At 41.6% G+C, this 18700-nt stretch overlaps 1 protein-coding gene across 3 annotated transcripts in view; it reads left to right on the top strand.

The window, feature by feature from the left end:
- Window positions 1–18700, top strand: part of FBXL20 (F-box and leucine rich repeat protein 20) — a 154704-nt gene that overhangs the window by 106551 nt on the left and 29453 nt on the right. For 2 of the 3 annotated variants that reach the window (XM_025363658.1, XM_025363657.1), the window contains exons 4-7: window positions 896–970; window positions 3409–3503; window positions 5613–5681; window positions 17215–17310. In XM_025363658.1, the coding sequence (XP_025219443.1) occupies window positions 896–970; window positions 3409–3503; window positions 5613–5681; window positions 17215–17310 (335 nt within the window). The remainder of the gene's footprint in view (window positions 1–895; window positions 971–3408; window positions 3504–5612; window positions 5682–17214; window positions 17311–18700) is intronic. The other variant, XM_025363660.1, reaches the window with a different exon arrangement.

The following is an 18700-nucleotide window of genomic DNA, read 5'->3' as shown; positions in this document are numbered from 1 at the left end:
AACCTGCCCTTTCCTTCTCTAATTTCAGTGTGTGTGGGCAGGGGGAGGGAGGGTTAGTCTTGTTTTTGTTTTTTGCCAAGGTCTTGCTCTGTCACCCAGGCTGGAGTACAATGGTGAGATCATGGCTCACTGCAGCCCTTACCTCCCAGGCTCACGCGATCCTCCCACCTCAGCCTCCCGAGTAGCTGGGACTGCAGGTGTGTGCCACTACGCCTGACTAATTTTTTAAATTCCCCCCCCACCCCAGATGTTTAGCTCTGTTGCCCAGGCTGGAATACAGTAGCACAATCTTGGCTCAGTGCAACCTCCGCCTCCCGGGTTCAAGTGATTATCCTGCCTCGGCCTCCTGAGTAGCTGAGATTATAGGCACATGCCACCACACCCGGCTAATTTTTGTACTTTTAGTAGAGATGGGGTTCCACCATGTTGGCCAGGCTGGTCTCAAACTCTTGACCTCAGGTGATCTGCCCGCCTCGGCCTCCCAAAGTGCTGGGATTACAGATGTGAGCCACCACGCCTGGCCGACTTTTTAAATTTTTTTTATAGGGATCGGGTCTCGCTATATTGCCCAGGCTGGTCTGGAACTCCTGGGCTCAAGTGATCCTTCCACCTTGACCTCCCAATGTGATGGGATTATAAATTTGAGTCACCATGCCTGGCCTAAGATCTTTTGTAGCTGCTAGTTTCTAGTACCCACTCATTTATGAGATTATCTAATTGGAGAATACAGTATGGGTCAGGAGTAAGATACATCATTTGGGAGTAAGTGGGTAGGGCCTGATAAATTTTTGGATCCATTTTAGTCATTAGTTGGTTGAATTGTGAACTTGAATATTGCTGCCTTTTCCCCTTAATTTTAGCTTCTGCTCATTCTGTCTCTTTTTCTTTAAAATAGGCCTGGAATGTTCTGGCTCTGGATGGCAGTAACTGGCAGCGAATTGACCTATTTGATTTCCAGAGGGATATTGAGGTATAATTATGTGGTGTGTGGCCCCAGTTTTCATGTTAGTAATTACAGCATGGAACAGATTAGCCCTGACCATATTAATCTCATTTTCCTTAGAGAGAGGAAATATTATTTTCAGTGCATCTGAAGTTTACAGGAACCTCTAGAGTTCCCAAGAGTTTCTGCAGTTTTTGAGAATGAGCCTGATTATTTCACTGAAATAATACAATTACTTAGTATTAATAGGACTAAATAGGATTCTTTGGTCCTGAAATAGGACTAAAAGTTTGTTTTTGCAGTGGAAACATTGAATCTGTGTTTGCTTATTTTAGTGAAGACATTTTATATTTGTTTACTGAAGAACAAAGAGAGTTATAACTTGTTAGGATGGCGTTTGTATATATATATTTTTGAGATACGTATTTTGATTCTTGAGGAGCCAGTTTCTTGGAGGACAAAGGTTGAATTAAGCCAAAGCCATTTATTGAATTGTTTTTGCTACAGAGAGAGGTTTTTTCCTCCTCTCACTTTCCCCCCCCCATGTTTTATCTCTTAGTATAGCCATCACCTATAAAATGGAGAATGGCTTACCCTTAAATTATTTTAAACTGAATTTGAACTCTGTTGTTCTTATCCTTCTCATCAGGAAGGTAGAAATAATAGCTTCTTCGTGGCGTCTTGAGGATTAAATAAGGTTTTTTGAGGGCACGTGAGATGACTTTACACCTTTAATCCCAGCACTTTGGGAGGCCAAGGTGGGCGGATCACCTGAGGTCAGGAGTTTGAAACCAACCGAAGTGCTTTCAAAATAATACCCATGGCCGGGCACAGTGGCTCAAGCCTGTAATCCCAGCACTTTGGGAGGCCGAGACGGGCGGATCACGAGGTCAGGAGATCGAGACCATCCTGGCTAACACGGTGAAACTCCGTCTCTACTAAAAAATACAAAAAACTAGCCGGGCCAGGTGGCAGGCGCCTGTAGTCCCAGCTACTCGGGAGGCTGAGGCAGGAGAATGGCGTAAACCCAGGAGGCGGAGCTTGCAGTGAGCTGAGATCCGGTCACTGCACTCCAGCCTGGGCGACAGAGCAAGACTCAGTCTCAAAAAATAAATAAATAAAAAATAAAATAAAATAAAATAATACCCACTAACATTACACTGGATTTTGTTTTTTGCAATTCTCTTTTTTTTTTTTTTTTTTTTGAGACGGAGTCTCGCTCTGTCGCCCAGGCTAGAGTACAGTGGCTGGATCTCAGCTCACTCCAAGCTCCTCCTTCCGGGTTCACGCCATTCTCCTGCCTCAACCTCCTGAGTAGCTGGGACTACAGGCGCCTGCCACCTCTCCCGGCTAGTTTTTTGTATTTTTTTTTTAGTAGAGATGGGGTTTCACTCTGTTAGCCAGGATGGTCTCGATCTCCTGACCTTGTGATCCGCCCGTCTCGGCCTCCCAAAGTGCTGGGATTACAGGCTTGAGCCACCGCGCCCGGCCGTGTTTTTCACAATTCTCTAACCTTCATGGACGTAAATAAAGCAACATCACCCACAAAATTCTTCAGCAAGCTTTTGTTTTTGTTTTTGAGACAGAGTCTCATTTTGTCACCCAGGCTGGAGTGCAGTGGTGCAGTCTCAGCTCACTGCAACCTCTGCTTCCTGGATTCAAGCAATTCTCATGCCTCAGCCTCCCGAGTAGCTGGGACTACAGGCATGAGCCACCATGCCTGGCTAATTTTTGTATTTTTAGTAGAGACTGGGTTTTACCATGTTGGCCAGGCTTGTATTGAACTCCTGACCTCAAATGATCCGCCCGCCTCAGCCTCCCAAAGTGCTGGGATTATAGGCGGAATCCACTGTGCCTGGCCAGCTTTTGTTGTTGTTGTTGTTTTTGAGACAAGTTTCGCTTTGTCACCCAGGCTGGAGTGCAGTGGAGCGAGACCTGGGCTCACTACAAGCTCCATCTCCTGGGTTCATGCCATTCTCCTGCCTCAGCCTCCCAAGTAGCTGGAACTACAGGTGCCCACCACCACGCCCGGCTAATTTTTTGTATTTTTAGTAGAGATGGAGTTTCACCGTGTTAGCCAGGATGGTGTTGATCTCCTGACCTCGTGATCCACCTACCTCGGCCTCCCAAAGTGCTGGAATTACAGGTGTGAGCCACTGTGCCCAGCCCAAACAAAACAAAACTGGCCAGTTTTTGTTAAATGTTCATTGAGTCCCTACTATAAGCAGAGTACTATAATAAACATTTTGGAAAAGATACAAAAAAATAAATGTAGTTGCTGTGCTTCAGTAGCTGTGGCTTAATCAGGAAAGCTTTCCCAGGGTAAGTTACAATTTTCCTATTAAATTAATTAGGTCATAATAAAAGCGTTTTCTCGTTGTTTATAAATCGTTAAAAGTGAGGATGTGTTCTTTTCTAAAGTAATGAGATGGGTTATCTTTTTGTTTGCCTGTCTATTTTTACAGGGCCGAGTAGTGGAGAATATTTCAAAACGATGTGGGGGCTTTTTACGAAAGTTAAGTCTTCGTGGATGTCTTGGAGTGGGAGACAATGCATTAAGGTGAAAACATAACTGTTGATTAATCTTCTTGATGGAAGTGAAGAGCAGCACCATCTCACCCAGAAAAGGCTAAAATCGTTTTAAAATTACTAAGTTATTAAAAATGCAACCACACATACATTGCTTATAATCTGAAAATATCCAGTAATAAGAAATGTAGTTTTAACAATAAACAAGAACAAGTACTGCCTGAAAAAAATCCTACATTCCCTATCATAAGTGTTTCTTTTGGAGCTTTGAATAAGTTTTTTTAAATTAATTAATTATTTTTATTTTATATTTTGAGACAAGGTCTCACACTGTCACCCAGGCTGAAGTGCCCTGGCATAATCATGGCTCACTGGAGTGCCCTGGCATAATCATGGCTCACTGCAGTCTTGAACTGCTGGACTCAAGCAATCCTCCCCCTCTTGAGTAGCTGTGACTAAAGACATGTACCACCACGCCTGGCTAAGTTTTAAAATTTTTTTATAGAGTCAGCGTCTCATTTTGTTGTCCAGGCTGGTCTCGAACTCTTACACTCAAACAGTCTTCTTGCCTCAGCCTCCCAAAGTGCTGGAATTACAGGCAAGAGCCACCGCACCCAGCCTAGTTCTTTTTTAGGGTTATGGTTAACCCTAACCTGGGCAGTGGCCCCAGGACTTTGGGAGGCTAGGTGGGAGGATTACACTTGAGGCCAGGAGTATAAGACCAATCTAGGCAGCATGGCAAGGCGGAGTCTTTACAGAGCGGACTCTCGCTCTGTAGCCCAGGCTGGAGGGCAGTGGCCGGATCTCAGCTCACTGCAAGCTCCACCTCCCAGGTTTACGGCATTCTCCTGCCTCAGCCTCCCAAGTAGCTGGGACTACAGGTGCCCGCCACCTTGCCCGGCTAGTTTTTTTGTATTTTTTAGTAGAGACAGGGTTTCACCGGGTTAGCCAGGATGGTCTCGATCTCCTGACCTTGTGATCCGCCCGTCTCGGCCTCCCAAAGTGCTGGGATTACAGGCTTGAGCCACCGCGCCCGGCCTTAGAAAACTTTTTTTAATTAGCCAGGTTAGGTGACATATGCCTGTAAACCAAGCTACTAGGGAGACTGAGGTAGGAGGATCACTTGAGCCTGGGAGGTTGAGGCTACAGTGAGCTGTGATTGCACCACTGTACTCCAGCCTGTCTCTAAAAATAAATAAATAAGCAATCATTTATTTTTTTAATTTAAAATAATTTTTAAAGTTATGTTTGAAGAATTTATAATTGAAAATTAATTTAAACCAGGTGTGATGGCCCAAGCCTGTAATCTTAGCACTTTGGGAGGCTGATGTAGGTGGATCACTTGAGATGAGGAGTTCAAGACCAGCCTAACCAACATGGTGAAACCTTGTCTCTACTAAAAATACAAAAACTTAGTCAGGCATGGTGGTGCGTGCCTGTCATCCCAGCTACTCAGGAGGCTGAGGCAGAAGAATCGCTTGAACCTGGGAGGTGGAGGCTGCAGTGGGCTGAGATGGCACCACTATACTCCAGCCTCAGCAACAGAGAGAGATTCTATCTCAAAAAAAAAATCATGGCCAGGCTCAGTGGCTCACACCTGTAATCCCAGCATTTAGGGAGGCTGAGGTGGAAGGAATATGAAAAGGTGTATAAGGCAGGGTCTAGAAGGGTCCCAGGCACAGGAGCTTCTGTCCCCGTGGAATTGGGGTATATTACCCTTCTGGCATGTGGTTACATTCACCAACCCAGAAGCTCTCCTATCATTTAGGGGTTTTTACAGAGGTTCCTTGATCATAGACATGATTGAAGACCAAATATTATATTAGGTTTGTGCAAAAGTAATTACAGTTTTTGCCATTAACAATAATGGCAGTTACTGTTAATTAACAGTAATGGCAAAAACCGCGATTACTTTTCACCAACTAGTAACAAAAGATACTATCACTCAGGAAATTACAAAGATTTTAGGGACTGGATGCCAAGAACCGAGGATGAAGACCAAATACATGTTTTTCCTTTATATCACAGTATTGCAGTTATCAACAATCAATATTACCGATAATAATATATTTTATTGCTTTTTTAATGACTGGAATTTTGCTTATTTCATTTGAAACCTCTTACTTTCTTTCCTATAAAGAACCTTTGCACAAAACTGCAGGAACATTGAAGTACTGAATCTAAATGGGTGTACAAAGACAACAGACGCGTAAGTATTTTATGTTTTAGAAGGATAAGTCATAGCCCCTTATGTCTGGCTGATACTACCTTTAAATTCAGGCCACTAACTATATTTAGCAAATTTTATATTGGTTTTGTAGAGGAAAGATATTTTTAAAAGAGAAAGCAGCATCAAAGTAGAAATGGAATGAGAAACTTGTTTTGGAATTCTATCTTTGATATTTAAGGTGAAACTTTCAATAATTGTCAATGTAGATACAGTAGGGATAGTAATAATACATATTACTGGGATTATTTATATTTCAAGATACTAGTAGCTACCAATTAAAAGCCACAGTAAACATAATTCTATGAAAAGATTAAAATCTTAAACAGAGGACTAAACAGCTTATGATAATCAGACCTGAGAACAGTTATTAAATGAAAATGATTCACTAAACGTGCTGTCTCTCTGTTGGTCATGATCTGAAGGAAATTAAGCTTAATTCTTCATCCTCAAGAGGCTTACAGTCCCAGAAATTAGACCTAGAAGGTAGTTATTCATTAACTCTACTAATAAGTATTTCTTTTTTTTTTTCTGAGATGAAGTCTCGCTCTGTCGCCCAGGCTGGACTACAGTGGTGCAACCTTGGCTCACCGTAACCTCCGCCTCCTGAGTTAAAGCGATTCTCCTGCCTCAGCCTCCCAAGTAGCTGGGACTACAGGCACATGCCACCACATCCGGCTAATTTTTTGTACTTTTAGTAGAGACGAGGTTTCACTGTGTTAACCAGGATGGTCTCGATCTCCTGATCTCATGATCTGCCCGCCTTGGCCTCCCAAAGTGTTGGGATTACAGGCATGAGCCACCGCGCCCGGCCTCTACTAATAAGTATTCCTGTAGATTGATTTGGAAACCTTTACTGTGAGAGATGAAATATACTAACCTCTTCCCCCACCATTACTTTATACCAACAGAACTACATTTGCTTTAGATAAATTATCTTTTAATTTTTGTTTCCTTTGAGTACTTATGTTATAAAGATTAAGAATTTGACCACTTGGTATCTAGAAAAGTGACATGTAATTAATATTTTTTGTCAGAATCTATCTTATCCTCAAGATGCATTGGCGAAAACATAATATATATGTGCAAGGCTACTACATTACTTGTAATAGCAAAAGATAGGAAACTACCCAATGTCTATCAGTAGAGTACTGGTTGAATAAAAGTAATGAGGAAAATCTCTATATAATACTCTGGAGTGATCTTGAGGACATGTTGTTAAATGAAGAAAAGGAAACTGCAGAGGAGTTTGTATAATACACCTTTTGTAGGGCCAGAAGACTTAATACATATATATATATCTCCATATTTATTTATTTTCAAAAAGAATGGAAATGCCAATCAAAAATAAAGTAAGTAAAAATAGTTGTTTATATGGGGAAGTGAGAAAACACAAGGGACAGGGATAAAAGGGAGAACTCTGAATTATGTTTTATCGTTTAATAGCCATGTAAATATTTTACATCATTCAAACAAAAATTAAGTCAAAAAGAAATGAAAGCAATCCCTACAAATTAAAAACACATGAACCGGCCTAGTGCAAGTGACTTAGGCCTAAAATCTCCGCACCTTGGGAGGCTGAGGTGGGTGGATAACTTGAGGTCAGGGGTTCAAGCCAGCCTGGCCAACACGGTGAAACCCCATCTCTACTAAAAATGCAAAAATTAACCAGGCATGGTGGCACATCCCAGCTACTTGGGAGGCTGAGGCGCAATAATTGCTTGAACCCAGGAGGTAGAGGTTGCAGTGAGCTGAGATCACACTACTGTATTCCATCCTGGGCGAAAGCGCAAGACTCTGGCTCAAAGAAAAAAACCCCTTGAACCCAAGTTGGAGTTATAGTCACACAGAAATTACTTCTGCTGACTTTTTTTAAATGTGAAAATTTGAAACATTACAGAAGTAGACAAAAAAGTGTATTGAGCCCATCACTCAGCTTTAACTGTTACCAGTTTACGGCCAGTCTTGTTTCATGAATAACTCCACCCACTTATCCTCTCTCATTTTATCTTATTTTGAAGAAAAGTCCTAGACATCATATTATTTAATCTGTACTTCAGTATGTACTCTTTAACAATTAAAGTCTCTCATGTAAGTGCATTAACTTTTATTGTTTGTTTATTTTGAGATGATGTCTTGCTCTGTTGCCCAGGCTGGAGTGCGGTGGCGTGATCCCAGCCCAGCTTCCTGAGTACCTGGAATTACAGGGGGGTGCCACCATGCCCGACCAATTTTTGTATGTTTAGTAGAGACAGGTTTTCACCATATTGGCCAGGCTGGTCAGGAACTCCTGACCTCAGGTGATCTGCCCGCCTTGGCCTCCCAGAGTATTGAGATTACAGGTGTGAGCCACCACGCCTGGCCGTAAGTGCATTAACTTTATCACTGCTCTAAAAACAATATCTTAAAACCATCAGATAACCAGTTGTCAGTATTCACATTTCCACGTTTTAGTGAATTTAAAAATACACTATTTTAAACACAGTATTAGCCTTGAAATACACAAATTTTTTAAATCAAAGAAGCAGCAGGGGACTGTGGCTCACTCCTGTAATCCCAGAACTTTGAGAGGCCCAGGTGGGTGAATTGCTTTAGCCCAACCTCAGCAACATGGCGAAACCCCACCTCTACAAAAAATACAAAAAATTAGCCAGGCATGGTGGTACATGCCTGTAGTCCGAGCTACTTGGTAGCCTGAGGTGGGAGGATTGCTTGGGCTTGGGAGCTTGGGAGCCAGAAGTTGTAGTGAGCTGAGATATGTGTCACTGCACTCCAGCTTGGGCAACAAAGCAAGACCCTATCTCAAAAAATAATGAAGAAGCAGCCAGGTGTGGTGGCTCTCACCTGTAATCCCAGCACATTGGGAGGCTGAGGCAGGAGGACTACTTGAGACCAGGAGTTTGAGCCTAGCCTGGCCAACATAGTGAGACCCTATGTCTTAAAAAAAAAATCCAAGTAGACTTCTGCTTCTCACAGTGATAATAACTGCCCTCCTGCTGTAAACAACTAGAAAACTAAACAAAATCTAGAAGACCAGTTTAGGATGTTGTACATGTAGCACAAGACTGAGAAACAAATGAAGTGAGCCATATGATTATCCTCACTTTGTGACTGAGGCATTTTTCAGACAATGCCATATGTAGATTTGGCTGAATAGTAAACTCTGCATGCATAGGATGAGACCCCACACAGGTTGGCAAAGAAGATCTAGTGAGGAAAAAAACAATTACTGGGAAACTATAAGCCAAATAATTTCTAGGACTTAATAAGGTTGGATGAAGTTCCACCCACCCAAAATGGAGAAAATTCATTGAACACCTGGGACATTCAATAAAGACTCCAGAAAGATTACACCTTGGTAGTAGGGCTAAACTAGACCTGCTCTATTAAATATTTTTATTTATTTATTTATTTATTTTATTTTATTTTAAGAATCAGACTGGGCACGATGGCTCATGCCTGTAATTTCAGCACTTTGGGAGGCCAAGGTGGGCAGATCACCTGAGGTCAGGAGTTCAAGACCAGCCTGGCCAACATGGTGAAACCCCATCTCTACTAAAAGTACAAAAATTAGCCAGGCATGGTAGCATGTGCCTGTAATCCCAGCTGCTTGGGAGGCTGAGGCAGAAGAATCGCTCAAACCCAGGAGCTGAGATCATGCCACTGCACTCCAGCCTGAGCGACTGAGCAAGACTCCATCTCAAAAAAAAAAAAAAAGAAAGAAAGAAATTGATCCAAAACAAACTTAACTGCCTGCCAAAACATGGCTCAACACTCTTTTTTTTTTTTTTTTTTTTTTTTTTTNCCAACTGCTCCCTTTTGACCAATAATTTGGGAATGTGATTTTAAAAAAGCTTTAATTCTTTATATAGCCTTTAACTCACCCTTCCAGGAACGTAAAATGTCTCTTTTTTTTTTTTTTTTTTTTTTTTTAGTTCTTTTTTTTGAGACGGAGTCTCGCTCTGTCACCCAGGCTGGAGTGCAGTGGCCGGATCTCGGCTCACAGCAAGCTCCGCCTCCCGGGTTCATGCCATTCTCCTGCCTTAGCCTCCTGAGTAGCTGGGACTACAGACGCCCGCCACCTCGCCCGGCTAGTTTTTTGTATTTTTTAGTAGAGACGGGGTTTCACTGTGTTAGCCAGGATGGTCTCGATCTCCTGACCTCGTGATCCGCCCGTCTCGGCCTCCCAAAGTGCTGGGATTACAGGCTTGAGCCACCACGCCCGGCCGGCTCAACACTCTTTAAAGGAAGACATCAAAATCCAGATACCCAGCAGTGTGGCATACAGAGTATTTGTCACTCAATCAAAAATTCTAACAAAGCAGTGGGAAAATGTGACCCAAAACCAGAAGAAAAGCCAGTCAATAGAAATAGACCCAGAAGAGGCGGAGGTTGCAGTGAGCCAAAATGGTGCCATTGCACTCCAGCCTGGGCAACAAGCGAAACTCTCTTGGAAAAGAAGAAAGAAAGGAAAGAAATAAACCCAGAAATGACTGAAATAGAACTAAGCAATAAGGAGTTTAAAAATAACAGTTACAAGCCAGGCATGGTGGTATGCGCCGGTAATCCCAGCTAGTTGGTAGGCTGAAGCAGGGGGATCATTTGAGACCAGGAGTTAGAGACTGCATTGCACTGTGATCATGCCTGTTAATAGCTACTGCACTCAAGCCTGGGCCACCTATCAAGACCACATTTCAAAAAGTAAGTAAATAAAAAATTTTAAATAACAGGTACAAATATGTGCAAAAATTAAAAAAAAAATTAAAAGTAAAAGAATGGGAAAATATATACTATTATAAATACTAATTGGGAAGATTGGAGTGGACATTAATATCAGATGGAGTAAATTTAAGGAAAAAGATTAGATGAAAAAAGGTATTAAAGAGTACCCCTGGCTTATAAAACAAGTATGCCAAAAAGCAGTAAAGCTATTGAAGACTTCAGCAACACTATCAATGATGAGCTTAATATAATTGACATTTATAGATTGCTACACCAAAAAGCATCAGAATAAACATTCTCTTCAAGTACATTTGGAATATTCAATAGGACAAACCAAATAATGGGCCATAAAACAAAATGTAATACATTTGGAAGGATTAAAATCATATTGGGTATGTTCTGTGGCCTCAACAAAATTAAAGTAGAAATTAATAACAGATACCTGGAAGATTAGAAAATTAAATGACATGCTTCTGAATAACCCATAGTTCAAAGAATTACTTACAAAGAAATTTAGAAAATATGCTCCATTGAGTGATAATGAGAATATGTAACTTTTTAAATTTGTGGAATGCACCTAAGGTATCGCTTAGAGCAAAATGTATAGCATCAAATGCTAATATTAGAAAGGAGAAGTTTGGCCGGGCACAGTGCCTCATGCCTCATGCCTGTAATCCCAGTATTTTGGGAGGCCAACGCAGGCAGATCACTTGAGGTCAGGAGTTAAGAACAGCCTGGCCAACACAGCAAAAACCCATCTGTACTAAAAATACGAAAAATTAGCCTGGTGTGGTGGTGCTTGTCTGTGGTCCCAGATACTTGGGAGACTGAGGCAGGAGACTTGCTTGAACCCAGTTCAAGAGGTTGCAGTAAGCTGAGATTGTGCCACTGTACTCTAACTTGGGCGACAGAGTGAGACTCCATCTCAAAAAAGAAAAGTTTTAAAATCAAGGATCTAATCTGCTTAGAGAGCTAGAAAAGAGTCTGTCCTCTCTCCTCCCTCCCTGCCTACCAAAAAGGAAGAAAAAAGTAGAAAAAAGTAAATTAAATCCAAAGGAAGGAAGGAAATAATACTGGAAATCCATGAAATAAAAAATAGGTGGCCCGGTGCGGTGGCTCGCGCCTGTAATCCCATCATTTTGGGAGGCTGAGGCGGGTGGATCACTAGGTCAGGAGATGGAGAGCATCCTGGCTAACATGGTGAAGCCCCGTCTCTACTAAAACAAAAAATGAGCCGGGCGTGGTGGCGGGCGCCTGTGGTCCCAGCTACTCCGGAGGCTGAGGCAGGAGAATGGCGTGAACCCAGGAGGCGGAGCTTGCAATGAGCCGAAATCAGCCACTGCACTCTAGCCTGGGTGACAGAGCGAGACTGTGTCTCCAAAAAAAAAAAAAAGGCACAGAATGGAGAAAATTTATGAAGTAAAAGTTGATTCTTCAAAATAAAATGAATAAGCTTGATTAACCTTTGTCTAGATTAGTCAAGAAAGAACACAAAGGCTGAGTTCTTTGGCTCATACCTGTAATCCCAACACTTTGGGAAGCTAAAGCAGGAGGGTTGCTTGCACCCAGGAGTTTGAGACCAGCATGGGCAACATAGTGGGACCCCATCTCTACAAAAAATAAAAGATTAGTTGAGCATGATGGCGCACACCTGTGTTCCCATCTACTCAGGAGGCTGAGGTGGGAGGATCTCTTGGGTCGAGGAAGTCAAGGGTATGGTGAACTGTGATCATGCCACTGCACTTCAGCCTAGGTGACAGACTGAAGCCCTGTCTCAAAAAAAAGTTTATGGACAAATAAGATAGTGTAACTTCTTCAACCTGATCAAGTATATATGTGAAAAAATCTCTTACAACATCATATTTGATGATGAAAGACTTCCTGAGATGAAAGATTCCCTAACAGCAGGAACAAGGCAAGGATATCAGGTCTTACCACAGCTGTTCAACATTGTACTGGATGTTGTGCCTAATGCAATAGAGGAAGGATTATAAAAGGCATTCACATAATGGTATAATTGGATTCATAGGAAAGTCCATGGAATCTATTACAAAGCTACTAGATCCATTGAATTCTAGCAAAGTAATGAGATACATGACTACTTTGCAAAACTCAATTCTATTTCTGTATACTAGCAGTCAGCAATTGGAAAATGAAGTTTAAGATATATCATTTATAGTAGTACCCAAAAATATAAAATATATAAGGATGAACGTAATAAAAATAATGTGTAAGTCATATACACTGAAAATTATAAAATGATCACTAACAAAAGTTAGAGAAAAGAAAATTTTAAAAAGAAGACTTAAATAAATGGAGAAATAAACATACAAATTTTTTTTTTTTTTTTGAGACTGAGTCTCGCTCTGTTGCCCAGGCTGGAGTGCAGTGGCACATTCTTAGCTAACTGCAAACTCTGCCTCCTGGGTTCAAGTAATTCTCGTGCCTCAGCTTCCCAAGTAGTTGGGATTACAGGCGCTTGCCACCATGCCTGGCTAATTTTTGTTTGTATTTTTAGTAGAGGCGGAGTTTCACCATGTTGGCCAGGCTGGTCTTGAACTCCTGTGCTCAACTGATCCGCCTACCTCGGCCTCCCAAAGTGCTGGGATTACAGGCATGAGTCACCACTCCTGGCCCCATACATATAGATTTAGAAACTCAATATTGTTTTGGTTTGGGGTTTTTTTGTTTGTTTCTTGAGATAGGGTCTTGCTCTGTTGTCCAGGCTGGAATGCAGTGGTGGCACAACCACAGCTCACTGCACTCTCCATCTCCTGGGCTCCCACCTCAGCCTCCCAAGTAATTGGGACTACAGGTATGTGCCACCATGCCCGGCTAATTTTTCTATTTTGGGTAGAGAGAAAATTTCACCATGTTACCCAAGGTGGTCTCAAACGCCTGGGCTCAAGCAGTCTGCCTGCCTCAGCCTCCCAAAGTGTTGAGATTACAGGCCTGAACCTGTTAAGATACTTGTTTTCCTTAAATTGTTCTACAGATACAGTGCAGTTCCAATAAAAAATCCCAATAGGTTTTTTTGTTGAAATTGAAAGGCTGGTTCTAAATTCATGTGCAAATTCAGAGGTTCTAGAATAACAAAATCAATTTTGATAGACTGTGAAGTGTGGGGACTTATACTACCTGATTTGAAGGGTTATTATTACAGGAATGGTCATCAGGACAATGTGCTGGTGGTATAAGCATAAACGTATCAGTCAGTGGACTAAAATAAAGTGCCTAAAAAGGAGCCCACACATAGACAAGCTATAAAAGAAAAAAATGATAAATTGTACCTCATTAAAATTAAAAACTTTTATGCTTCTGCCAGGCACGGTGGCTCACACCTATAATCCCAGCACTTTGGGAGGCTGAGGCAGGCAGATCACCAGGTCAGAAGTTTGAGACCATCCTGACTAACACAGTGAAACCCTGTCTCTACTAAAAATACAAAAAATTAGCCAGGCGTGGTGGCACGTGCCTCCCAGCTACTCCAGAGGCTGAGGCAGGAGAATCACTTGAATCTGGGAGGTGGAGGTTGCAGTGAGCCGAGATGGTACCACTGCACTCCAGCCTGGGCGACAGAGCAAGACTCCGTCTAAATAAATAAATAAATACATACATAAATAAATATGCTTCTGAAGATACTATTAACTTAAATAAAAAAGGTCACATTGCCTGATTGTCTGAGGAAAAAAATAAAATAAAAATAATAAATTGGAAAAGGCCAGGCACCATGACCTACACCCGTAGTCTCAACTATTTGGGAGGCTGAGGCAGGAGGATCACTTAAGCCCAGAAGATCAAATCTAGCCTGATTGGTGTTTCTGGTGAGACTCCAACTCTAATTTAAAAGATAGAAAAGAAAGAAAATGAAAAGATAGGACACAGACTGGGAGAAAGTATTTGCAGGTCATATATCTAATAACAGTGCTTCTCTCAAGAATATATAGAGAGCTCTTAGAATTAATAATGAGAAGACAATTAAACGAAAAAAAATGGGCTGAAGTCTTAGATAGACATTTCACCAAAGACATATGAATGGCAAGTAAGCATAAGAAAAAGTATTTACACCGGGTGCAGTGGCTCACCATTCGTGCAGTCCTAGCACTTTGGGAGGCCAAGGCGGGGGGATCATTTGAGGTCAGGAGTTTGCGACCTGCCTGACCAACGTAGTAAAATGCTGTCTCTACTAAAACTACAAAAAAAATTAGCTGGGTGTGGTGGTATGTGCCTGTAGTCCCAGCTACTCAGAAGACTGAGGCAGAAGAATCGCTTGAACGTGGGAGGCAGAGGTTGCAGTGAGCTGAGATCACGCCACTGCACTCCAGCCCAGGTGACAGAGTGAGAGTCCATCTCAAAAAAAAAAAAAAAAAAAAAGCAAAGAAAAAGAAAAGGTTTTCATTACAGAATTGTAAAGTAAAACCACAATGCAGTTCCACTCCATACACACTAAGATAACTGTATTCAAAAAGAGAGACAATGCCAAGTATTGGCAAGGATTTGGAAAAACGGGGACCCTCATGAATTTCTGGTGGGAATGTAAAATGGTATGGCCAATTTGGGAAACAGTTTGGCAGTTTTCTTCAAAGTCAAACATAACTTTGCCATAGGATCTAGCAATTACATTCCTAAGACTCTGTTCAAAAGAAATGAAAACAAGCCGGGTGTGGTGGCTCATGCTTGTAATCCCAGCACTCTGGAAGGCCAAGGCAAGAGGATCACTTGAGTCCAAAAGTTTGAGACCAGCCTGGGCAACATAGTTAGACCCTGTCTCTACAAAAAAAATTTTTAATTAGGTGTGATGGCACGTATCTGTAGTCCTTGCTATTCAGGAGGCTGAGGTAGGAGATCGCTTGAGCCCAGGAGTTGGAGGTTACATTGAGTTATGGTAGTGCCACTGCACTCCTACCAGGGTGACAGAGTGAGACCCTGTCTGTAACAAAAAGAGAAAAAAGAAATGAAAACATTGGCCCACACAAAGACCTAGAAGACATATCAGCCAAAGAGAATGTGTGACTCTTGTTTAGATCCTAATTTGAACGAATCAACTTGTCAAAAACATTTATGATATAATTGGAGAAAAGTTAACACATTTCAGCATCAGATGATATTAAGAAATTAAAGTATTTACCTATCAGAAATAGATACCAAGGCCAGGCGCGGTGGCTCATGCCTGTAATTCCAGCACTTTGGGAGGCCGAGGCGGATGGATCACAAGGTCAGGAGTTCAAGACCAGCCTGGCCAACATGGCGAAACCCCATCTCTACTAAAAATACAAAAATTAGCTGGGCATGGTGACGGGTACCTGTAATCCCAGCTACTTGGGATGCTGAGGCAGGAGAATTGCTTGAACCCAGGAGGCGGAGGTTGCAATGAGCCAAGATCGTGCCATTGCACTCCAGCCTGAGCGATAAGAACAAGACTCTGTCTCAAAAAATATATATAGATAGATACTGAAATATTTACAGGTAAAATGATATGTTTGGAATTGGCTTTAAAATCCTGGAATAAAAAAGGGGTGAAGAAGAGATGGCATAAATTTTTTTTTTTTTTTTTTTTTTTTTTTTGGAGACGGAGTTTTGCTCTTGTTGCCCAGGCTGGAGTGCAATGGTGCAATCTTGACTTGCTGCAACCTCCGCCTCCTGAGCTCAAGCCATTCTCTTGCCTCAGCCTTCCCAGTAGCTGGGATTACAGGCATGTGCCACCACGCTCAGCTAATTTTGTATTTTTAGTAGAGACGGGGTTTCACAATGTTGGTCAGGCTGGTCTAGAACTCCTGACCTCAGGCAATCCACCCACCTCAGCCTCCCAAGAAATAAAAATATTTAATAGTAGAATACTGATAAATGTTGGGCCAGGCGCAGTGTCTCACACTTGTAATCCCAGCAGTTTGGGAGGCTGAGGCAGGTGGATCACTTGAGGCCCAGAGTTGGAGACCAGCCTGGCTAATATGGCAAAACCCCATCTCTACTAAAAATATGAAAAATTAGCTGGGTGTGGTGGTGTGTGTCTGTGGTCCCAGCTACTTGGGAGGCTGAGGCATGAGAATCGCTTGAACCCGGAGGTGGAGGTTGCAGTGGGCCTAGATTGCGCCACTGCTCTCCAGCCTGGGCAACAGAGCAAGATTGTCTCAAAAAGAAAAATAGTATTTATAAATGTTGAAGTTTACTGATGGTACATGTGGGTTCTCTGTATTATTTACTCGTGTTTGTATTTGAAGTTTTTCATGATCTGTTAAAATTTAAAATGAGAACTTGACCGCCAGAGAAAAGTTTTTAATACATAAACTTACTTTTTTCAGCCCAATATCAGTCCATCATCCATCTTTTGTATACCTTGCAAAAATCCATTTCCTACATTACTGTTATGCAAAAGGTTATCTTGAGTAGGGATTTAAGTGAAAAATATGCAGAGCTTTTCTTCTTCATGTTTGACTATGTGCTAGTAGATAGCCATTAGCTTCTGGTGTTTCTAGATTTGCAAAATGCATATAGATCTCTTAGAAATCACATAAGTATCATGTTGTCAATTGCTGTTAACATTTTAAAATATGAATCAAACACCATCTTCCCCTCATGCAAATTCTCATATACAGCACAACCTTTTTTCTTTGTGAGTGGTATCTGTCTCTTCCTCAATGTGAAGGGTCTTAGGATATGTAACTGCTTTTTTAGGGGTATGAAAATTTTACAGTTCTTATATATACACATATGTTTAATGAGAACAGTGTCTGATATACCAAGGATGTGTACTTGTCTTGTTTATTCATTATTTTCTCCTTTTTCCATTTTTCAGTACATGTACTAGCCTTAGCAAGTTCTGTTCCAAACTCAGGCACCTTGACTTGGCTTCCTGTACATCAATAACAAACATGTCTCTAAAAGCTCTGAGGTAAATTTCTTATAATAAGCATGTCCAGTAATCAGAAAAAAATACATACTTTAAAAAAATAACTGATATAAAGTTGGAATTGAAGGCAACTCTGTTTTATGGATATATTCTGTAGTTCAGAATAGATATTTTGTTTTACCACTTGCCCTGATTACAGTTATGGGACATACTAAAGTGAAATGACTAGAGGTAACTAGGATTTCTGAACAGGGTAGTACAGTTTATACATAAACAATTAGATTTTTATGAAGTCTTATTTTCAAAAAGAAAATAAGGCCGGGCACAGAGGCTCATGCCTATAATCCCAGCACTTTGGGAGGCCAAGGCGGGCAGATCACGAGGTCAAGAGATTGAAACCATCCTGGCCAACATGGTGAAACCCCGTCTCTACTAAAAATATAAACATTAGCTGGGTGTGGTGGCATGCACCTGTAGTCCCAGCTACTAGGGAGGCAGAGGTTGCAGTAAGCTTAGATCGTGCCATTGCACTCCAGTCTGGTGACAGAGTGAGACTCCATCTCAAAAAAAAACAAAAAAAGGGCACGTGTTATTATAGCTTAGTGCTTAAAACAGGTATCTGGAGCCAGATTATTAACCAGGTACTTTAAGCAAACATAACCTTTCTGAGCTTTTTCTTCTCACCTCATAACATTTTAAGGTTTAACGAGGTATTAGGCGACACCATATAAAGTTTTGCTAGTATTTGACAGTTTTCATGTTATAAAAATGACAGCTACATGTGGCTCAACCTGATGTATATAAAGTGCTTTAAAAAGGGTCCCTGAGGCCCTGGGTGTGGTGGCTCACACCTGTAATCCCAGCTCTTTGGGAGCCCAGGGTAGGAGGATCACTTGAGCTCAGGAGTTCTAGACCAGCCTGCGCAACATAGGGAAACCCTGTCTCTACTAAAAAAATAAGAAAATTCGCCAAGCATGGTGGCATAGCCCTGTAGTCCCAGCTGCTCAGGGGACTGTGACGGGAGGATCGTTTGAGCCCGGCAGGTTGAGACTGCAGTGAGCTATAATTGTGCCACTGCACTCTAGGCTGGGCAACAGAACGAGACCTCATCTCAAGAAAAAAGAAATACAAATTTAGTTAAGTAGAGTATAAATAATCTAAAATGTGGCTCCTTTTAGACCTTCTTTGTGAATATTGAACACATGTACCTAAGATGGTTTGCTGTGTAGGCTAATAAACTTGATAATATAACAACTTTTATCATTTATAAAATATTTTCACATAAATGATCTTATTTATTTAAAAGCTTTGTGAAGTAGAGTGGATGGGCATTTTACAGCTAAGAAAATCTAGAAAGTTGTTGACTGCCAGGTACTGTAATGCAACCATCAGATGTAACTGAGTAAGATACTGGTGCCCTTAAGTTGCTCAC

This window comes from Theropithecus gelada, chromosome 16, assembly GCF_003255815.1.
Source record: "Theropithecus gelada isolate Dixy chromosome 16, Tgel_1.0, whole genome shotgun sequence".
NCBI classification, from domain to species: domain Eukaryota; kingdom Metazoa; phylum Chordata; class Mammalia; order Primates; family Cercopithecidae; genus Theropithecus; species Theropithecus gelada.
This window is presented reverse-complemented; position numbering and strand designations above follow the sequence as displayed.